The following is a 22,468-nucleotide window of genomic DNA, read 5'->3' as shown; positions in this document are numbered from 1 at the left end:
GCTGCGCACAAAAGAGCGGCCAGGAAAAAAAAGAGCGAAAGAAGAAATTCCCAGTAAGAAATAGACAAGAAGTTGGAACCAAATAAAAACACGCAACACCGATAAGCTGCTGGCCCGGAGCACATAACACAAAAAAAACATCAACAACAATAGACAAAACAAACGGCATCGACAGACGATGGGCAATTTTTTTGTGACGGTGATGCGAGAGAAATATCGCGGATCGCTTCTTGGGTGGTTGAGTAAAATCGTGTAATTTCAGTTTCAGATCAAACAGGTACAGAGCTAATTTTAATTTTCTTTTTAAGTTGAGTTGATTTGTTTTTTATGGTTCCGTGTTGGCTGTTTCTGAGGGGACTGTTGGTTAATTATTTTGCTTGTGGATTGTTTAATTTGTGTTTCTCTATAGGATCATCAATCAATCAATGATCGGCGATTATGAGAAAGAGCCTGCGTTATGTCGGTTGTGATGCAATCATACTTATTTTTTTTTTTTTTCGAAATGCCATGAATTTTTGATTTGAGGAACTTGTCCGGTTTCGGTTGGAAATGCGACTGTTTTTTATTGTTTTGCTTTTTTTGAAGATAAATGTCGGGGGGGTTGAAAGAAAAAAAGACGATAGAATAATGTCGTTGTAGTTTGCCATGTTTCCAATGAAGAATTCCAAAGGCCAATAAGTCCAATTTGTTTTTGGTTTTGTTTTACATTTTGGTTGATTGTTCTTTCCGTCTTCGCGTTTCCACGAAAGGGAAATGTTTTACTTGGTAGTGTGACGGGCCCAGGAAGTGCGCTGGACTTGAGCCAGTATCTCGTTTCGGTGGGGAACCTTTTCCGAGGTGGAACGAGTTATGAAAGGCCCATTGCGGCGGAGTGTGCCGCCCGATACGCTGGATGGAGTGCGACATTCGTCACTTCCTCCCGACTCGTTACCCAATCGAAGGTGTTCCAATTGCTGGTGAAGAGTTGGGAGACTAGGACGGCCTTGTCCTCCACTCGTCATCGATTCCAGTGAAGAATCCATCCGTTGGCGGTCGGAATCCGAACTGTGCAGCGAATTGACACTGGCGCCTCCGCCAGAACTGTCTTCGCCAATCAGCTGCAAGCGCCGGATGACTTCCATCGATCGCAGTGCGGCAGCCGAAGCCGCCGAGGCCGTCGGAACGGAAACTGCTGCTGTTGCCCCTGCCGTCGCCTGGAAATGACCAGATCCTAGGCCGGAATCGTGCGATCCACTTTGATCCACGTCGCCTAAAGGAAGGATGAACGGGCTGGGTGAGGGCCGCTGCAGACCACTGGGCACTGAATTGCCTGGGGAGGCCGTCGACGGACCGGCCGAATGAAGCGGACCAAGGCTGTTGAAGCTCGAAGGAGAGTTGGGCGAATGATAATGAGGCGCGTTGATGACGGCCTGATGGCCTCCAAGAGTCAAATGACTTGGCGAATTTTGGGCGGAGGAGTTGTTGGTTTGAAACTGGAAGAAGTTATTGGGGGCTTGTGGCTGGTTCATCATTGCGGGGCTAAGTGGCGAAGCGCTCAAAAGTTGAGGTAGTTGTTGGAAATTGACTTGTTGCTGTTGCTGCTGGACGGCTTGAGCCAAGAGGATAGCGTACTGTTGTTGCTGTTGTTGCAATTGATGCTGCAATTGGTGAGCTTGCAATTCGCGGTTGTTCTGTACCGAATTGGCCGCCGCGGCCGACAGCATAGCGGCGGCCATGTTGACCAATTCTTGTTGGCAGTCCACTTCACGCAAAGTGGGAAGCCGAGACGCTTGCTGTTGCTGCTGCTGGACGGTCATCATCTGAAAATGGCAAATGGGCTACCGTGTCACCAAAGAGAAGCAAAAGCCACCAACCACCAAAGCTACGAAAACAGGATCGCCCCCAAAGGAGTATAGCCACTATCCATTGGCATTTGAATAACAACAACATGACGGACTCACCTGAGGTATGGTTGACGGAGTCGGTAGGTTGGAGATGATTGGTACTTTACTCTCAAGCTCCTGCATCTGCATCACTAGCGTTTGAATGTGATCCAGCAGCTCCTTGTTGTGAATCAGCAGCTGGTGTGTTCTAGCCTGTTGAGAAAGTGAAACGGTTCATTTCATTTCTAATGCACAGAAGATATGAGGCAACAGGCACGACTTACCTGTGCTTCCATGCGGGCGGCAGTTTCAGCGGCCAGCTGATCCTTGAGCAACTTGACTTGAGCGATGGCCGCTTGTGTTTGCTGCTGCTGCTGTTCCACTTGTTGTTTCAGGAGCAACACTTCGTGTTGGAGGGCCAACGGGGTGTTGCCGTGCTGTTGTTGATTCGCTTGGGCCACCAGGATCGGCTCGGGACGGGGATATGACTGTTGTTGCTGTTGTTGAATCATTTGCAATTGCTGCTGAAGTTGTTGGGTGGCAGACGGTTCCAGACGGGGCGGCTCCATGGCGATTTTCGGAGACGCGTCCAGGCTCAAATTAAGAAGATCGGCCGTGTGATTGTGGTCAATGACCTGATCCCCTCCGTATTCGACTAGACCCATTTAGAATGGAGGGTAATAAGGAAATAGATTAGGTTGGACCCTTTTTTTTAATTATTATTCGACTTGACAAGGGATCAAATAGAAAGAAGAAAAATGAAAATTAACGAGCGAAAAGAGTTCATTAGTTTCTTTCCTCCTACACATAGTGTTGTGGGAAAAAGCTCAACCAGTCATCAACTACAATTTGGAAAACAAGAAAAAAAAAAACGACCGTCGACGTGCAGCGAGGGGCCAGCCAGCCACAGGCCGACATAAACGCTCAAACACACACACACACACACACAACCGACGGGCCCATTAATTTCGATTTTTTTTCCCCCCGTTGGCTGTTTGTGTTGGCGGGGGGATATTCCCTTAACAAGATTTTTCTTTTTTTATTATTATTATTTCTGGTTCACCACCTGTTCATCTTGCCGATGACCAGTAGGGGTCACCTCGTTTCTCTCTCTCAAAAAGAAAAACGCCGTGACTAACATCACGTAGACTTCCAGTCATTAGGAGTGATCAGACCAAAAAAATTGAATCCATCAAAACCGATATATTCCTGGCCCGTCTGTACGGTGAGGAAACTATTTCGAGAGTCTGCGTGTAAACGTCGTTGCCAACACCTCAACAAATAAAAAAAAATAAAAAGTTGGGGGAAAAAAAAACAAAATAGAATTCGGGCCAGGAGCTGCGCAGCGTCAAAAAGGACAACACACCTCTGCACACTTGCGGGTCTGCCCGTGTTTCGAAAAATAGATCGGACAGTGTGAGAAGCCGAAAAACACGCGAGGAGAAGAGGCGAGCTTCTGTTTTGGTTTGCTCGTCCGCTGAAATCAAAGAAGAAGAAGAAACCCACCAGGCGCAAAAGGAATCGGTGCGAAGGCATACGGAAGAAAACCAAAACAGAAAGATGCTGGACGAGAGCCACGCCAGAGGAAGAAGATGGACGGGCCGGCCGCCTTCTTCCTTATCGTCTTTCATTTTTCATTTCTCTATATCTTATATCTTTCAGTCGTTGAATCTTTTCGGCTTGATTGTCGTCGTATTTTGGAAACGGGGAAACCAAAAATAACTTTTTCTCATCGGGACGTAGGTCACCACCACCAAAGGGTATCAAAGGACGGGGGGCAAAAACAACAACACACACGTCGTGTACGACTGTACAGTAAATCGTTCAACAAGAGTCTAACGATCCGTGTGCTGGCCCGGAGGAAGATGCCCCCCTTTAGGCGTTGGAGGGAATAGGTGGGAGTCAACTGCAAGTCACAAGAGTTTCATGTCATTTTAACGATCCCACCCACAAAATCAAACACGATGAATTGCGGTTTATGGTTGGATTTTTTTTTCCTTCGAACGCGCGGAATCGATCCAGCGTCGCAGGAGGTTGTCCCCGACGAGATGGAAGAATCCTAACGAGACACGACTAATCGCTTACTCTGGCGACGACATGATGAATTCGCAACCGACACTCTTCTTCTTCTTCTTCTTTTTGTAATTTATTCGTCGGCGCTGCGGCTAAAATTAGTTGGCGTAGCAGAAAGGGACTTGTGTGTGTGTGTGTATCAAACACCCCCAAAAGAGTTTCTTCCATCTCGTCTTCTATTGTGATACACTTACTCTTGTTGCGTTTGTTTGTTTTCAAGGGGAACGAGAGAGAGAGACATTCTTTAGCGGCTGGGCTGGCTGTTAGAGCAAATAATTTCGTTCGTCTTTCGCACGAGGGACCCCGCAGCAGGACTGTCGGGAGTCGAGAGGAGGAGGTGGCACCGCCCGTTGTGTGCGTGTGTGTGTGTGGCGATTCTCTGGCGATGACATGACAATGGCCTCCAGACACTGATCTTTTCTCTCTCTTTTCTCTTTCTTCGACGAACACGAAAATAGAACTCCTTTTCACCCTTCAGCGTGCCAAAATCGTCGTCTCTTCTTTGCGTTCGGGAAAAAGCAACCGCACCGTACACACCACGAAATGCAGATTGAGAAAAACAACAACCTTGATCTCGTCGGCCGCAGACCTGAATCTCGTCAGCGTGTCAAGAGTCCCCCACACCCCACACCCCATTTTTTAAAAATCTGCGTCAATATCGTGCGGCCCATTGTGTCAAGTGGTTCCGGTTGGGACTCGACAAACAGATTGCCCCTCTCATCTATTTTGGGTGGGCATCAGCTGGATGACCAGATGGAATACTCTCTCTCAATTGCTGCACGTGCATTATATTACCCCTAATTCCATGGGGTGTGTGATGGATGCTTACTGACGTCGACTGGGCCCCCCCTTCTATTCCGGCGCTGTTCTTTTTCGGCAGAAACAAGAGATGAGATTTATGTTTTGTTTCCTATTGCGGCGACTGGGCCAGCACAGTGAAGGTCCCTACTCCTAGACTCTCCCGCCACGCACGCTAACGGAAGGGTCTTTCGCGGATGCTATTTATATAATCAGCCGCAGAGAGTAGAGCTAAGCCTTTTCGGTTCTCAACTATCTGTGGGCCGCTATCTCTGCCCGGCATGGCCTGTTTAGTGTCTCGACAACTCCAAGCGACAGGCAGACAGGAAATCCAAGTCAAGTGAATTTGATTTTTTTTTTTAGAGGCGATCAATTCCTTACCTGATCGAATGGGCGGCTTCATGTCCAGACTGCTGGGCAGGGATAAATGATCGACCGATGATTGGAGAAGATCCTGCTGCTCGTGACGGACTTGCGCTTCCTCCTCGTGTTCGCCGTCCATTTCATCGCGAATTTCTTCTTCTTCCTCCTCTTCGCATTCTTCATCTTCTTCGTGGCTGTCGTCGTGCTGGCCGACCGACAGACTCGGCGGGACGGCAAACTTGTGGCAAACTTCAAAGGCCTGGCCGACCGTTCGCACGATTTTCATGGCTTGGCTCTGTAAAAGTTATTTGAAAACAAACAAAACCAAAAAATTGAGAAAAGTTTCACCAAGACAAAAAACAAAACAACCGAAATTTGGGGGTTCTGATTGTTGTTGTTGTTGATGCTATCCACCACGCGTTAAAAATAACCGTGGGGCCCCAAATGCATTGCCCTGTTTTCCAATGTGAAGAAAGAAGAAAATGTTGCTCAACAAACAACACGGTAAATTTATATATATATATACACGTCTATAGACATATACAAGAATAAACATTCGCCTCTTTACTCCCTTTGACTTTCTTTTCCCCCCTGTGTGACGTAAAAGCCCATCCAGTTCTGCCCCAACAACAATACGAGTGGGCCGATTGCGGATTTCTCGGAAACAAAACCTTCTACGACCCTCACGAAACTCGAAATGGATGGACAAAGACGGAAGAAGAACCTCCAGATCGACGTTTTCCATGCTGTCGGAGAAGCCCTGGTCTTTGAGTAAGCCCAGATGTTGATGGTTGTGTGGCTGCTGGTGGGACGACGAGGCGTCACCATCTTTGCCGGATGCCTCCGCGCTGGTGACTTCCGGATCGCGGAACGAAAGTTTCTTCCTCGGCCGATCTTGCTGGTGTTGTTGCTGTGGCAGCTGCGGCGAGTTTTGAGACAGCAAATTGGATCCGGCCGGATTCAGAGGCGGATTCAGTTCAATCACTGGAAGAGTTGACAGATTCGATTGGCCGTTGGTTGCGGCCGTTGTGGCCGTCAGAGCGGAACTGTGGCTCAGAATGGAGACGGGGGGATTGTGCGGCTCGACGAGCGGCGGATGCGGCGGATGAACGAGAAAGCGGTCGGTGGACGCACTCAGCCAACTTTCAGATCGCTCCCGGAATCGTTGCTTGAGCATCTTCATTGTTTTGCTTTCTCAATTGTTTTGATCAGCTACCGACGTTTGCAGAGCACCACCACCACCAACAACAACCGGAAGAGTTCACTGGGATGCACCTTGGGTAGCGTAGCGAGACACTGGGTAGGGTCCGTCTTGGTTCGGGACGGACGTGAGTTATAAGAGGAACAACCTGCTGCTGCTGCTGCTGCCAGCGGAATTGAGAACGAACGTTCGACTCGACGGACGCCAGGGCGATTGAGGACTGAGAGGACCCCCGGTGAGGCCAGTCTCTTGCACCGCAGTCAAGATGAGACGGGCAAGAAGCTGTGCGAGCCAGTCTTGAAAGAAGAGAGGAGGAGAGCAGGAGCGAAACCAACATAGACCCAAGTCCCTCCGCAAGTCCCGCCCCGAAACTGCATCATCCGACGTCGTTGGCCGTCGTCGTTGGTCGCTGCCGGCAACTTGGGAACCCGACCAAGAGGGATCGGTCTGTGTCATGTGCTCTTATCGGGATCATTGGGACTGAAAAGCGGGAGGACGGGCTCCGGCTTGCTTCTTCTTCTTCTTGTTTTATTTTTCCCGCCAGATTGTACACTGTTTTGTTTTGGGTTTCCACACAGCGGGTTGGCTTGACGGTTATTCTGCCGGAATCGTCGTCGTCGAAACGGGAGAAACAACGAGGGGAGGGGGGGATTCGGTGGTCACGTTCCGTGCAAAACACAATGCCAATTCCGGCGGCCAAAAAGGCGCTACATCACAAGCTCTTTCTCGTCATGCTTTTTGGGTGGGGGAAAATCAACGTGAATGGATGTATATTTTAAAAGAGCGAATCATCGGCGCCCAAAAAACGGACACACAACAAGAGTTGGAAAAAATCAAAATGTGATACGCCAGACTCCCGCCGCTAAAATAAGACGATCATATTCCCGGCAGCCCAAAAGAGACGTCGGCGTTATACAACTTGCCCTGCGCAAGTGCGGCGGCTCTCTCACTATTTATAGAGAAACATTGCACGGATTTTCGTTTCTTTTTTTTTTTACCCTTTTTTTACTTGTTGGCCTGAACCTTTTTGATATGCAGACGAATGGGCATATACCCACACACACACACAACACACAACGATGTGTGTGTGTGTGTGTGTGTGTGTGTGTGTGTGTGTGTGTGTGGTGCGTCCTGTTTCCATTCGGATCGGCTCAAATTCCACCCCGGCCCGTTTCTTTCTGATTTCCCTCGAGAGGGTGGAATTCTCCCGTCCTTCGGCGGATTTTAGTAACGGAATACCAAAAGCGAAAGCTGGAAGAAGAAGAAGAAGACGGATGCATTCATAGCGATGGATTACGCACCTTTTTGGTCGTTTTGAAAACGTTGCAGCGGAAAAAGTTGCTGGATGCGTCGCGGGCGATGTAACTGAAGATTTTCAAGTCTTGCGAGTCATGCGACACATAAAAGATCCTGAAAAACAAAACAAACCAAGAAAATATTAAAAAATGTCAATGTCAAAAAAGAAGGGTGGGGGTGCGTCATTGTGAGTCATCCGCGTGTCATTTTAATGAACTCTCCGCGCCGCGTTTGAAGGACGCATCTAATAACGGACAGACACAGATATACACCCCAATTCGAATGTTTATCGACCTGTCACACTTATTCGAGGTCATTTGGAAAGGATTCAAAATCTGACGCGGATAACGCCGAGAGAGATACCGCGCCCTACTACACCAGACCATCACCGGTCCACCCCCTTTACTGTCCTTCTCTCCTTAAGACTTTCGGCTTGTATTGACGGATATACGTTCGTATTTGGGTCGAATGACCCACGCTCACTCTCTGTGACGTCTGGCTTCTCCTTCGACGAAGCTCTACCAGTTCCCTGACTGTGTGGCACTAATCCAATTGTCTTTTTTTCTTTCCTGATGATTATTTCAATCTTTTGCTTCGTTTTTTTTTCCCCCACCCCACCCCGCTGCGCATTTGCTTTCATTTTGAAAGGGGCTAGATCCAATTAATGGGAAACTTAACTCCGTTAATTGGAGAGAACTACTTTATCCCTACCAGTTACTTATTTTTTGGGATTTTTACAAGTTTCGATTTCCCGTGTTGTTTATTTATAAATATTATTATTATTATTTTATACCTGTAGACTGGATGTTGCATGAGCAGAAGAGTGCTGTCATCTACCGGCCAGTCCTTCTTCTGTAGGCGGAAATCGTCGATGAAAAGGAAATTGAAAGGAGACACGCGCAAATAAAATAAAAAAGGGAAACATCCAATTTAGATTCAATCAATGCCACAAGCGCAACGCGCCAACATATCAGTGAAAGAAACAGGTTTTTTTGGAGGGAATTATAAGTTCATTTCACTCTGCAATCAAATAAGGATTATCAGCATAGACTTGCTCACCTTGGGTCTGCGCTTGTACAGAGATACCTTGACGCCATCGACTGATATTTCGAATGACACTTTCTTCTTCTTCATACCCTTGGACTTGAACTCGTACTATTTTGAAATGAATGAGAAGAGAATGAATTAAATTTCCTCACTCGACCTGAATGGAAAATCAAAACAATTTAAAATAGGAAACGGTAAAGGAACTTGCCCTAATTCGGCGCATGGCTGCAACAATTTCCATCCGGTTGTTGGGTCGTGGCACATCCAGACTGCCGATGTACTGTCGGAGTCAAGCACAATCAACCCCAAAAGAAAAAGAAAAACCAACCAATTAGACCATCAATTTACAGTGTAGTATAGAGAGGTTCGTTGTTTCTCCAGACGTTTGTTTCGTGTGATTTCAGGTCAAAGGTGAAACAACCAAAGGCAATCTCACGTGGCACACAATAAGGGGGGAAGAAATAGGAAGTTCACGTGTATAACACACCGATTCCACTATTCGTGTACATGTGCCAGGTCTACCTGTACCGGTATTATACGGTACACGGCACTTGTTCTGGCCTCTAGGCAAACAATCAAACCCCACGAAGAAAAGGTGAATTCTAATAATGTTATATAGGCCTCTACCAACACTGCGGTCAGAATAATCCGTCAGGATAAATAATTCCTAGTTGACTATTCAAACGGATGGGGAAATCTTCTTTTCTTGCGTGAGAGACAATCCCAGCAATGAATAAATTAACATTAACTCATTTTTAATTTAAAAAAAAGAACCCTAAAGTCTAATGGAATTTGGCGAATTTCCGAGTCGGATGCGGCGCATAGTTACACATCGGATTCAGTCATAGAATGAGTGACGCCTTACCCAAAAAACCTTGAAAGAGAACACAGAGAGAGAGATATAATACGTAATAACAATGCCTCAAGGTAAAAACCGCGAGAGTCTATACAAATAACAGAGATCTGCCTGTCTATCTACACCCAAAAGGGACTCTGTAGCCTCTGTTTGCGTTTTCGTTCGGGTCGACAGACTCCCGCCAAAAGAAAAGAAAAAAAATGACGTCAATTTCGCTACCCACTTACAGTTGTAATGACGTCATTCCATCCACAATGATTCGTCAAATAAAACCAGTCAAAACAATGGAATCCGGATTCGATGGACTACTATTGACACGCAAGAAAATTTCTCAGGTAACGCGACACCCATCAATGTGGGACAACTCCGACATGGTTTGAATCAACCCTCTGAGATGAAGATCATTTCACGCAAGAGTGTCTCACTTTATAGAGGGAAGTGCATGATTCACGTGAGTGTACAAGGAACCCACCGGCGGACAGATGGCACAGGTGGGCTTGGCATCATGGCCATGTTCCGTGTTGTTGCCGTGCATTTGACTTAACGCTCGGGGACCCATCAGCCAAACTACCAAGGCCGTGCAAAATTCGTGTAGTAGACAGCGCCCGCCCCTTTCTATTTAATACCGGTCCTGACATTTCGCTTCGATGGCCAACCTCACACGACGAGTGCACTACCCCGTTTGTTATTGTTGTTGTTACCATGGAAAGAATTTACCTTGATTGGGGAAAAAAAACTAAACAGAAACAATGAATGAGCCAACAAAAAGAAAACGCAACTTTTGAACGTGGAATGGCTACTGGCTAACACGGTCAACTAACCAAATTTCGAAACTGAAAAGTAATCCCAAATAGCGTTCCCCTCCTTTTCTTTCTTTTTATTGTACAGTCGTATATATATATACTGGGTATACTACTACTATGTCGGAATCTATAAAAACCGCAATGGGCGCTAACAAGTGGCTCGCGAGCATCTAAACCGGATATGGTTTTTTGACATGGCCGTGGCGTTCTACATTTGGGGATTTTATTTTATTTTTTTTACATTGTGACAAATTCAGCATTTGATGGATGAGTGGGACTTGAGAGACCGGAGAGTGTTTTGACTTTAACCAATAAAAGGGTGAAACGAATGGACGACTACCGGGCGTTTACAATTTACGATCTCTGAAAAACTAAAACAAAAAAGTCAGCGATAAGAGCTCAAGCGAAAATAAGATTCAAGCTGTGGATGTATAATTCCCCTCCGTTTCCGGTTTTAGTCGAAATAGCCTTCATAAAACTTCTTCTTTTTTGGTTGTTGCCCGTTGTCATCCACCTCATCCATCAAATCGCGCACCCCCTTGACTTTTGAGATCCATCGTTCATCCCGGCTCATCAATTCACCCACCCGAGTTAAACACTGACAGCAGGGCTACTCCTGATGCCAGGTTGTTGGAAGTCGTGTCCTACTGCCTAGCGCAGGAGGACACCGGTAAAAATCGATGACCGAGAAAATGGAAAAATAAAACGGGACCCGACAGTGTTCGAACTCGGAATGAGATAATCGCACACACGAAATGTGTTGTGTGTGTTGTTTTTTTTGCTGAGCCACCACATCGTTCACACCCAACTGCCCGACTAACGGGGAAAGAAAAAGTTCGAATTTTTAAGTTTCTATATATGTAATACGGTGAGAAAAAATGGCGACGAACCCTGATAGCATGTAGCGCCCTAGCGCACGGATTGTGTAATTTTAGCGGGTTAGGTGTCGTAAAATGTCCGGGACACACAACAAAAACAAGACGGGAATATTAGCTGACACAGGAAGAAAAGGTAGACAAAAAAAGAAGTATTATTTTTCTCTTTTGTTTTGATGGATCAGCACGATGACATGAGCCCTCCCTCCCGGAAGGAAAGAGGTGAAAGAAGCGTGACGTTAAGGACGACAACCTCACAGGTAGAGAGAGAAATGCGGGCATTTCGGAAATAGAAGAAGCCACGCAGTCCTCTTCGGTGGACATTGTTTAGATTTAAATGGCAATAAATAACGATGGCACCACCGATCTCAATGAGGAAGTGTTGACAAAAATGAACCAGGCTAAAAATGCTTCCCTTTGTTTCTAGGAAAATTGTACATTCTGGCTGAAATCAAACAACAACCAGAAAAATGTTGCTGGACGCCAGCCAAACTGTTGGGATAGTTTACAGTTGGAAGGGAGAAAAAGAGTGAATGTTCCTAACAAATACAATTCCCGTTTCTGTCCGTGTCTGTCATCATCACCTGGTCGCTCAAAAGTTTGTTTCGCCTATTCTAATGTCCGGTTGATGTGTGTGTACACGCGTGTGTATGTGTGCTGCCCACCTACTCGCATCCGGTTCGTCTATCAGTTTTTATCATCTCGTTTTCAATAGGATGAGCTGTCGGATCGACGTTTCCGTGATCCCTCGGCGCCCTCAATCCCGCTCTCTGCCTCATCACCGCAGCTTTCCCCTCGTGACACAATAACATCGACTTATTATTTTTTTTTTAAATAATAAATCTACTTTTTTTTCTTCTTCCCAGCGTGCTTTTTACGTACCTGGAGGGGGTTAAAAAATTGAATAAAATGAAAAAAAACATGGGGATGGAATGTTTCATTCGAACCCTCCGTTTTTCCAGGGTTGAACAAAGAAAAATTGAGGGCAAAAAAAATAAAGTTATCTCCAAGAAAAAGAAGTTTTCTGGAAATGGTTAGTGCGGTGTAGTAGACCGATAGACCCTTGAGGAATTCTAACACAGCTGCCTGCAGCAGACCGGTGAACAAGAAGAGGAATCAACAGCAGCAGCAGCAGCAGCCGGCCCCCCTCTTCAACCCCGACCGCCCACGGGGTTTTCTAACAAAGTTCATCAAGGCCTTCGTGGGTCATTTTCTCTTTCGTTCTTTGTCATAACTTTTTTTTCTCCCCTTAACTAACTCTCTCTCTCTCTCTAAACATTAAACGAAACAGAGGGGGGAAAAACGTCCGGTATTTAACTCTCCTTTTGTGTTTTTATCTGAGTGTGTGTGTATTGTATATACACCGACTTTCTAGATTTGGCCACGCGCTTTCTTTGGAGTTTTAAATACTTTTGGTAGCGCCAATTGGCAAGAAACAAACAACGTTGGAAAATGCTAGTACAAAAAACGCGTGACCCGAACAAACTGTTGTCCTGCTAACCCCCAATGGCCATTACCACAAACGGCGACTTGAAAACGTGCCAGTAAAATGCAATGAAACTCTTTTTCACCCCCGCAAAACTGTCACGAACAAAAGCCCACCTATAAAAACCTGGTGATGGAGTGTCTGGAATGGCGAGTGTCTATTTTATGCGAACAGCAAACTTGACCGGCAGCGTCAGCTTTCAATCTCTTTCCAGTTCCAGAAATTTCAAACGTTCACCAAAGAATTCCCAGCAGCTCAACTTGCCAAAAAGCTTGATGACCTGGCCTTGCACTACTGTTGCCTGGACACGTTTCGACAATGTACATCCCAACAAACATAGATTTTCTACTTACTTTGGCCTGGAAGACGATGCCATGTTGAAAGGATTCATCCGAATGAAGGGGAATCCTCAAGTCGAAATCATTATTAGGCACTTGGCAATAGGTTTGCTTGCTACTTTTATTGAAAGGCATAGTCTCCACAATTGTTTTGGAGAGTTTTATTAGTCAAAAAAGGCACTTTCAAGTTGGTTTGAGAAGGCAGCAGCAGAAGACACTGTGGCAAATCACGACACCAACAAAACACACGAGGGAAAAATCAGCGGCATGGAGGAGCTGCCTGACGGGGGAGCTCTCTCACAAACAACACGACGGCAGTCCAGCCGATTACCATTTGAAGCTTTTCCAGAATATATACACTCGCCTAGGTGAGGTCTGAGGTGTGTGCTACTGGCTGCTCTGGGGTCCAGGGCAGTCTTTCATGCGATGGGCTTCCCAAAAAATGGTTTTTCTTTTATCCGCAGGGCTTTTTCCCCCTCCTCTCTTTATCCTCAGCGTTGCCGCTCTTCTACTATTAATAGATGGCATAAAAATCCGGGTTTTTAGTGGTGCTACCTTTTTAGTTCCATATACTCTCACTCGTGCAAATTGGGAAAATCCCAAAATTTCTTTTTTGCTGACTATGTGTGAATAATATTCAACGGGTTTTCCTTGCTAGAGTGGTGCTTGGTGGAGAAGTCCGTACCATCACGCCTGTTGGCGGTGTTTTGCATCGATCCGACTACTCTATTAACCGGTCGATTGCACAATGCAAGTTTGGGTTTTCCCCATGCGCCATTTTGCAATGATAATGCAAGAATTTATAAATGAATCCATGACATGAAAAGATGAACCTTTAATGCAAATACCGTTCTATTACTTTTGCATTTGCAAGTCTAGATTCCGTTAATCCGCTGTCAAGTGTCCGGATTAAAAAAAAAATCAAATATTCGGTGTCTGGGGGGCCATCTATCGAGGTCAAATTGAAACGGGATTCTCTACGCAAGGCAGACGGATTCAGTCGGTAAAAAAATCAGGGAGGGTAATAAAAAAATCGATTCGTGCAGCATGTTGTTTTGTTATTTTTTTGCCTTTGACACATTGCTTTCATTATAACTGAAATCATTGGCACTGGCCCATCTCAACCATATCGAATTTACTCACACATATCCTTTCCGGTTACGCCTTCAGTGTCCATTCAACTAGCCAAATATCAAGACGGAGTGAAAGATGGCTGGATACTCTGAGAAAGATATTGATACGGAAGAAGAATGGATTCCACCAACCGAAGCTGAATTGAAAGTTATTCAGGCCAGGCGAGATAGATCAGATCGTATTTCGAAAATCATGGGAAGTTATCTACTCAAAGGGTACAAAATGTTGGCTTCTGAATGCCCAACGTGTGGTGTGAGTATTTGTTTTTTCTTTGATTTAATTTGACATTTGTGAAAAAAATTTCTATTTCTATCAGACTATCGAGCTCCAAGACAAAAAGAATAAAATCTACTGTATTGCCTGCGAGGAGATTGATACTGACATTCAAAAGGACAACCCAGGTAATTTTGATTTTGTTTTATTCCTTGAAGCTTAATTATTGATTTGAAACATTTTATAATATATTACAGCCTTGAGTGAGAAAGCAGCTTCCAGTCAGAGGGCTGAGTATCAGTTCATGACAGAGAGGAATCAATCTGATAGAAGGATTGAACCATCTGCCATAACAGCTTTGCAGACTCCTGTCACTACCACTATGCAACCATCCATATTGAAAAATGATGTGTCCAGCAAGACTCAATATAAATCAACAGTCAGTATCCTGACAAGCACAATGAATGTGGAGGAAGAATGTCTCAAATGTCTTGAAGTAGTTCACAAGAAAATTACTTGGGCTAGATTTGCTGTAGAAAATGAACATGATCCTAATTTGGTTAGTTCATATCTGAAAGTCATAACAAATGGTGTAGAAGCCCTAAATGTTTTGAGAAAGTTTTCCCCCTAGTTGTCTTTCCGATTTTCCCGTTATTGCAATACACCGCAAAGCACATTGCATCATTCATTCTTTCACCGTTATTGGTTTTAGTAGGATGCACGATGGTTTCCGCGCATGCGTCATCAACGTCAGTCGATTGCGCTTGCTCGCAACCTCCAGCTGAAGATCATCATGGACCTTTCACAGAAGCATGCCCAACTCGAGATAAAATCCATATGGTCTGCTGTTAGTCGATTGCAAGGGGGAAAGAGTCCCTTTCCATTCCAAATTCGTCGTCGTCGTTTGGTGCCGGTCTGCGCTCTCTCTCTCTTCCTGGCGAAAGTTTAGAAACAACGAATTTGCATTGACTCATTTAAATCACTAATCCTCCGTCCATTAGTCAAGATGAATCCGCCTTCAGATTGTTATCGACGCGGTAAGAATTTCTTTATTTCCTTAATGTTTTCTAAAGTTCATTCGCCTTTAACCATCGCAGATTATGGGGAGAAAGAATCTGTGGATGAAATCCGTCACCGCATTAATTCATTACGCCAAATGGTGGAGGAGGAGGTCGGAGAAAAGCAACTGGAAGATCTCAAGAAATCGTCCAAGAAGAGAACAGAATCCATGGATACTGGATCACTTTTAAGCTTTACGTTTGGTAGGATATGTTTTATTTCAATTGCTAAACATTTACGAAAATTTTTGATTTAGGTTTTATTCTATTTCTTCTGATTGCTGTCGGATGTTACGCATTTCGGTCGCTATACTTGGCTATAATGAAACGTTATGGTTCAACACCAATCACTCAATAAACACTTATTTTCAACACGACGGCAACTCTGTACATTCTTTCGAAAAAAAAAAAATCAATACCGCACTTGGCTTTCTGGTCGGAACACAAAAATAAAGTATTCATGCGTGTGTTCGAATCTGTATTACCGAGGAAACCAGACCTTTGCATAAATCGTAACACACATACATCCAACATGTGGACAAAAAGCTAGAACCATTGTGAATTTGTATTTCACTACCAATTACAGTAGCCGAGCTATTTTTAAACGAAAGATACGTCGATAGGGGGGAAACAGTTGCTTGTTTTTGTATTGAAAATTTTAAGGGAGGGGGCATCGGTGGCGTGTAGATTAGGTGTCAAAAAAGGAGGGGAAAACTCTTAAAACGATGCCAATTAGTCGCGGTTATCGGGACTTGACCGATGTCCATTATCCATTTTCTCGTCTTCATCACGATCATCCCTGCGTGGACTGCCACTGGCAGATCGGCTGCGAGATACTGATCGTGAACGGGATCGAGAATGAGATCTCTCCCTGAAAAACAGAAATAAATAATGTTAATGTTTGTTTACAGCAACATAAATATTATTAACAGCGGTGATTGATTATCAGTAAAAAAGGTTGTCATCGAGATACAATTCAGACCCGAAAGATGAAAGCATCATTTAACATTAATTAGAAACAAAGCATTGAAGGTGTTCGTACCTTGACTTGCTCCTCGACTGTTTCGATGCAGCGCGTTCAACAGACTTGTCACGAGATACAGAACGATCTCTATCCACTGACTTGTCACGAGACCTGCAAAACAAATTGTAAGTTAAAATGTTGAATGCGACCAATTAAAAGCATTCGAGCGTTTCGATTTAATTGTTGCCTCCGTTTAAGGCACAGCCTGAAGATTAATTTGAATCTCGGCTGCTTCCTACGTGGCCAATTAATATTCCCGTTCGTAATTTTGGCACCTTTCTTCCCATGGGTGCAAGAAAAAGGCGTGGCGATCGGGAGACACGAAAACATTCTTTATCTAAATCGAGATATTCACCTGGACTTGGAGCGAGACTTTCTTGGCGAACGTGAGTGTGACTTGCTCTTTGATCTATCAATAGACTTGTCGCGAGACCTGAATTAAAATTGTTGAAATAATTAGTATTTTCAAGCCTAAAAATTTCCGTAGTAAGTTTAACATGTCATCGTCGTTTTTCGGCACATCCGATCCTATAGTAGGCTATGGATGCTTCCTACGCGATCTTTAATTTACCCGTTCATTATAAATTTAGGCACTTCTATCCTCAAGATGCAGAGGTTGAAGCGTGGCGATCGGGATACAACTTTTTTAAAATTTATATAAAATATTACCTCGACTTGGATCGAGACTTTCTCGGAGAACGCGAACGGGACTTGCTCTTGGACTTCGAATGCCCGCGAGATTTGGAGCGGCTGCGGCTTTTGCTTCCAGACCTTAAATGGACATAATGATTTTTAAAATGACTCGGCTGGTTTCAAAATTTAATCCACAAATAATAGATGATTAAACACACCTCTTTGAACGACTGCGGCTCTTGCTTCTGGACCTGTTTGAAAAACCATTAAATTTAATTAGTACACAGGGACTCCACCCAAAAGTAACAAAGACTTATTTTTTATACCTGGAGCGAGAACGGGAGCGACGACGTGAGCGGGAACGAGAACGGGAGCGCGATGATGAGCGAGAGCGGGAACGACGGCGAGAACCGCGTCTACCCGAATCTTTATCCTCGACAAGCTTGATTCGTCTTCCGTTTAAATCTGTCCCATCCAACTTTTCAATGGCTGTCTTCAAATCGGAATATGACGCAAACTCAACCACACTGTAAAGAATTAAAAAAATATATAAATAAATATTCGTTCATCTCGTAGATAATTTCTGTCTAAATATACCCTTCATTGCGATGTTGCTTGTGGGCATCTGCGTAGGTGACCTCACCAGCCTGCCTCATGTAATCCTTGAGATCCTGAAAGAAAGAGTAAACATTCAGCAAGTCTTACAATGGATTAAACGAATACGACAAACGTGCATATTAAATAATTTCATTAGCCACCCCCAAACTTAAAATTAAGAAAACTCTTCGGTAATTCAGTCAATTCGCGGCGTCAAGTCCAACAAAAGCACGAACGAGTCCGGCACGTCCAATGTTCTCACTAGAGACCTCAGATCACTGGGATGTGGGTAGAGGAAGGTGTAGTCTCACGTTCCGCCAGGAGGATATTTTCGCAGCCAACGCAACACGTTTTCTTTAGCCCAAACCTCTCCCATCAAAATTAAAATAAAAAAGGACTTGCCCCAAATTGTTCATAGCCCCGAACTCAAAAAGAAGAAAAGCTCTTGGTTTAAAAAAAAATTAAATAAAAAAAAAAAAAGAGAAACATCGAAAGTAGTTGCTTGGTTTCGTTCTGGTTGAGACAAATTTACCTGCTGACATTTTGCCAATAGGGATGTGCGGAACATAGCCAGAATGGTAACAAGGCGCTGCTGCCAGGTCCCAAACACACCGTACACAAAACACGTAGGCAACGAATGGGGGAAGTAGAGGAAGGCCACACTACGCGCAATCTTTCATCTCTAGTCCAAATCCCATCGACCGACCACAACCCTCTTTTTTAAAGCGTCTGAAACCTGAAAGAGAATGTTGAGGAATACGGGTGTGGAAAGCACAGGATGAGCGGACGGCTTCCAGGGCAGGAGGTGGTGGGAAAAGGGATGTGGAGCGGGAAAGTGGGTGATATTTATTGGTAAGGTTCGTAAGAAAAACACCAAGAAGCTTCCAAAGGTTTTTCAACTGCAGTGCCTCTCCCTGGGATGCCTTAAAAAGCCAGTATCTGTCAAGGCTCATGTGGGATGGGTGATGGCCAGGTGCGTGGAAACCTTGGGTTCAGGACGGCCATCATCGAAAACCAACGGACAAGATTCGTTCACACTCGGGCATTGGCGCGCGCGCGGGCAGTCACTAACCGAGTGTCTCTCGCACTGAGGGGGGCCAGTATGTCTTGGAAAAGCAAACGGTTCCAGCATGTTAAAAATACATTAACTTGCAAACCTCGTCAACAAGTCAGCACACACAACAAAACAAGACGTCCCGACCCTCACACTAGCACAGCATAGAAAGGTCATCGTCAAATCGGATTATTTCGGCTATCTGGAACAAGAAATGACTCACCTGCCAACTGACTCGGCTCGACAGATTCTCAACCACTAGACGGTAATCTGTTCTGGTGGGTGGGCCATATCTCGGAGGAGCACTGCAAATGAAAGCAATACTATAAGTTTCCACACTAAAAATAAGGGATATAACAGAAAGAACTAGACTAATGAAGGGAGAATCTAAGGTGAATTAGAATCTCATGCATTATTTAAGTACGAATGCAGCGATCGGGGAACATGGATGATCGTTCTTTTTTTTTTCTTTTTTTTGGGCGTCTTACTTGTCGCCACCACCCTTTCCTCCCGATCGCGAGTTGGAGGAGTTGCGGAAACCAGATCGGCCGTGTTCGCGGCCATTGCGGGGACTTCGGCCACTATCGGAACCGCCAGATGATCCACGACCTCGTGCCCGCGGCGACCCCTTGGCTCGCTCCACGGTCACTCTATAAAATCCGCGACAAAAGGACAAACAGGGAAAAAATTAAGTTGACATCCTTACTTGTTGTCCATCCAATTGCTTCGACGGCTACCCCGATCACGATGATCTCGATCATTACGATCGTCACGTCCGCCACGTCGACCTGAACCGCGCGCGTGTTCAACACTGACCCTTTTCCACCCAAACATGTTTTTAACAGACACAGGGTAGAAGATTTTCCCATGTGTAAAAAATGTATAAAATTATGTTAGCATGCCACCTCCAGTGAACATTTCCATCACCATCTACACCAAAGATTATTAATCGATGCCTAGCATCATTGAATGATAAGAACTTGGTGGCAATGTAGACTTATCTTATCCAAAATTACACAGTAAACATAAGAATGAAAGTAGGAGTATACCTTTCCCCACAAAGTTCTTTTCCATTTAGCTCGTACACTGCATCATCAGCATCCCGATAGTCTTCAAACTCCTGCAACATTGAAGAAGATCAATCAATAAATGCCATAAGAATTTCTTATATACGATTTGAGAAACTCACCACAAAGCCGTAGCCATTTTTAATTAGGACTTCTCGAAGCTTTCCATAGCCCCGAAAAAACCTTTCAATGTCTCTCTCCTTGACTCGGTATGGCAAGCCACCAATGTAAACGCGAGTGCCCATATCAGCAATGATCTATAACAAAGTTACAACAAAAAGAAATGGACACGTCACACAATTGATCTCCTCTGGTAACGTGTCAAGAAACGCACAGACAACGTGACGTAAGCAATAAGCCGTGTTATTGGCCATCGTCTTTCATTACGAATATAATGCGACACACATAAATTATCATGTAAATCAATTCACCAACAATGCTTACCGGGTATTTGCGAGGGTCAGAAGAATGGAAAACCTCTGGATTACAAAGAATCAAACTGATATTTTCAGATATTCACAACTGGGTCTCGAGAAGAAAAAGCCGTTGCGTTCTTGCTGGCTCTGGCTTTGCTCTCGACTGCAGCTGAGAAGCTTTGGCTGCCTTGGAGCTTGGCTGTTGCCGGCTTGGCATAAATTCTGGCTGGGCGCTGCGTTGCCAAGAAAATAAATGCAACTCGACTTACTCGAGAAAATTTGAATACGTGTCCTGACGTGTCTACTTTTTACCGAAATTCCCTTGAAAAATACAGTTGAAAAGAAAGTAAATTAGCCCACATGAAAATGTAATTAATAACTAAAGTGAAGAAATTGTAAAGATGATTTAGATGACTTGGCATTTCACTCCAAACTGAGAAGAACACGATTCCATTTCCAGGAAATGCAGTTTTTGTTTTGTTTCATTGAATTTCAGTGCACCACAGTCCCCCCAAAAAATGAAACGGGAATTGTGAAAGGAGAAAATCAAACACACGCCACTCTACATTTGATTTTTGGGAAATGTATTCGCCTTTCTTTCAAAGCCACCCTTTGTGTCCCTCAAGACTTTATGTCATTTTTGTCTCCCTCCTTTCCAAAAAAATTGCCTTTTTCAATATCTGAGAAATTCTAATGAAGAAATCTTGCGACTTTTATTTGTTCTGAAAGGAAAGACTTCGACGGCAGGAGGCTGAACTTTTGTCAATAATTCATTCATGTTTGCTGGTGACCGTCATCTCCCCAGTCGACCCAAAAAGGGTCTGACTTTTTTTAAAAAGGAAACCTTTCAGTTAAATTGCTCCGTGGCATCTTTTTCCCTTTTTCATTTTTTTGCTCCCTTTGTCTGATGATTAACAATAACAAAAGACGAAGGAGAAAACTTTAAAAGAAAAGAAGAAAAGCTAAACACAAAAGCCCCACTCACGGAAAGCCGACAAGAGGAACATGCAAATGTGTCGCTTTCATTTGTCTACCTTTTGAACGATTCCAAGGAAATAACAGCGGCAAAATCGCCATCGGCTGCTTGATTCGCGGTGGTCGTCGCACCGAAATCAAAATCAAAGTGGAAATGAATTCCAGTGAGTATCGCCGATGCCTATCAGAGTCTGCAATAAGTCGAATAGTTTAACGGTGAATATGTGCCGGGGATCGTTTTAGAGAACTCGCCGATACGATATCAGACGGTATATAGAATTCCACGACGTAAAAGGATTTTTCCATCTCGTCGCCAGACGTATACATATACATACGTGCCATTTGAGATTCCATTCGACCGTGACGCTCATAGGTATGAAATCCAACTCGGAGACGAGAACTCGTTCGCCGAGAAATGCGCAGTTGGAGATATGACGAAAATGGCCATATCAAACTGAGAGCTGAAACTGAGAGAAGAATCAAAATTGATTATTCTTCTCCTTTCACAAGGGAGTGTAATCATAGCAACCTAGAAGCCCAAATACCAACAATCCGTATATGCAGTTGTTTGGTCGTGTCGTGCTGCCGGGGAGTTGCGCCAAAAAGTGCCAATCATCCCCCGCCAATCATGGCGGGGCTTGCGCAAGGATCTCTGTGCCGTCGCGCCAATATAATCTCAAGTTGACTCTAGTATTTCTATTCGCTGTCTGCTGGCGAATTGATTGAAAAGCTGTTTTGTTTAATGTTGTGATATGCCTTATTGCGAGTTGCGACCAAGCCGTTTGATTCGGCCGATATCATTTCGATAAATAATCCATCAGCAGACGTCACGTTAGATTCTTGGGTGGTCCCGACGACGTCACCCGTCCTCCACATATGTTTAATACAATTATTCTTTCATTCGTCCCACCATCGTGGATAGAGTCTGTCGCCGTAAAAAGTACCGTCATCATCTGTTTGACGATGATGGTTCAAGTTTTCGTATCCGTTCCATCTATTTTACACGAACGCATCCGTTATTGCTGGAATCAGCCCCCAATCTCGTTCCTTTTCTTGTTCTACCCACCACTTCGTGTACTTATTATCACTACTATGTACTCATTATTAAAGCCTGACATTACCTGCTCTGCGCAACTGGATGGAGACGATCCTGTCGGATTATTACAGGCATTTCCCAGCAGTGTGTGTGTGGGTGGTGTCTGTTTGATGCAACAGCTGATTTTTAAACCGCGCGCGCGTCTTTTGAATAATCATCATCGACTTATAATACCTCACAACCTCCGCCAACATTTTCTCTGG

The 22,468-nt window shown here is 44.6% G+C and overlaps 3 protein-coding genes across 7 annotated transcripts; 1 reads left to right on the top strand and 2 right to left on the bottom strand.

Annotated features, from left to right (window-relative positions):
* Positions 1 to 499: 499 nt before the first annotated feature.
* Positions 500 to 13,431, bottom strand: LOC124310977 (capon-like protein). 3 transcript variants are annotated; one of them, XM_046775185.1, is made up of 9 exons: positions 13,014 to 13,431; positions 8,849 to 8,920; positions 8,653 to 8,748; positions 8,387 to 8,445; positions 7,599 to 7,707; positions 5,115 to 5,391; positions 2,147 to 2,517; positions 1,941 to 2,075; positions 500 to 1,799 (listed from the first exon to the last, which is right to left on the bottom strand). In XM_046775185.1, the coding sequence occupies exons 1-9, from the start codon at positions 13,131 to 13,133 to the stop codon at positions 759 to 761; spliced, it is 2,280 nt and encodes a 759-aa protein (XP_046631141.1). In that variant the 5' UTR covers positions 13,134 to 13,431; the 3' UTR covers positions 500 to 758. The 3 variants fall into 3 exon arrangements, with proteins under 3 accessions (XP_046631141.1, XP_046631142.1, XP_046631140.1); XM_046775186.1 differs by lacking the exons at positions 7,599 to 7,707; positions 8,387 to 8,445; positions 8,653 to 8,748; positions 8,849 to 8,920; positions 13,014 to 13,431 and adding an exon at positions 5,821 to 6,935 and having other exon boundaries at positions 2,147 to 2,305; positions 2,351 to 2,517; XM_046775184.1 differs by lacking the exons at positions 7,599 to 7,707; positions 8,387 to 8,445; positions 8,653 to 8,748; positions 8,849 to 8,920; positions 13,014 to 13,431 and adding an exon at positions 5,821 to 6,927.
* A 489-nt stretch (positions 13,432 to 13,920) lies between these two features.
* Positions 13,921 to 15,024, top strand: LOC124311412 (protein ZNRD2-like). Of its 2 annotated transcripts, XM_046775895.1 has the most exons (4): positions 13,921 to 14,019; positions 14,169 to 14,384; positions 14,449 to 14,533; positions 14,603 to 15,024. In XM_046775895.1, the coding sequence occupies exons 2-4, from the start codon at positions 14,208 to 14,210 to the stop codon at positions 14,974 to 14,976; spliced, it is 636 nt and encodes a 211-aa protein (XP_046631851.1). In that variant the 5' UTR covers positions 13,921 to 14,019; positions 14,169 to 14,207; the 3' UTR covers positions 14,977 to 15,024. The 2 variants fall into 2 exon arrangements, with proteins under 2 accessions (XP_046631851.1, XP_046631850.1); XM_046775894.1 differs by having other exon boundaries at positions 13,977 to 14,384.
* Positions 15,025 to 15,950: 926 nt separating this feature from the next.
* LOC124311242 (serine/arginine-rich splicing factor 5-like) lies at positions 15,951 to 20,383 on the bottom strand. 2 transcript variants are annotated; one of them, XM_046775651.1, is made up of 12 exons: positions 20,223 to 20,383; positions 19,901 to 20,035; positions 19,761 to 19,831; positions 19,418 to 19,528; positions 18,935 to 19,016; positions 17,658 to 17,731; positions 17,387 to 17,587; positions 17,279 to 17,311; positions 17,097 to 17,198; positions 16,783 to 16,860; positions 16,446 to 16,538; positions 15,951 to 16,274 (listed from the first exon to the last, which is right to left on the bottom strand). In XM_046775651.1, exons 2-12 carry the CDS (start codon positions 20,021 to 20,023, stop codon positions 16,136 to 16,138), a joined length of 1,107 nt encoding a protein of 368 aa, XP_046631607.1. In that variant the 5' UTR covers positions 20,024 to 20,035; positions 20,223 to 20,383; the 3' UTR covers positions 15,951 to 16,135. The 2 variants fall into 2 exon arrangements, with proteins under 2 accessions (XP_046631607.1, XP_046631606.1); XM_046775650.1 differs by lacking the exon at positions 19,418 to 19,528 and adding an exon at positions 19,200 to 19,361.
* Positions 20,384 to 22,468: the final 2,085 nt, after the last annotated feature.

This window comes from Daphnia pulicaria, chromosome 8, assembly GCF_021234035.1.
Source record: "Daphnia pulicaria isolate SC F1-1A chromosome 8, SC_F0-13Bv2, whole genome shotgun sequence".
NCBI lineage: Eukaryota > Metazoa > Arthropoda > Branchiopoda > Diplostraca > Daphniidae > Daphnia > Daphnia pulicaria.
The sequence above is the reverse complement of the archived record's forward strand: the minus strand, read 5'-3'. Positions and strand labels throughout refer to the sequence as shown.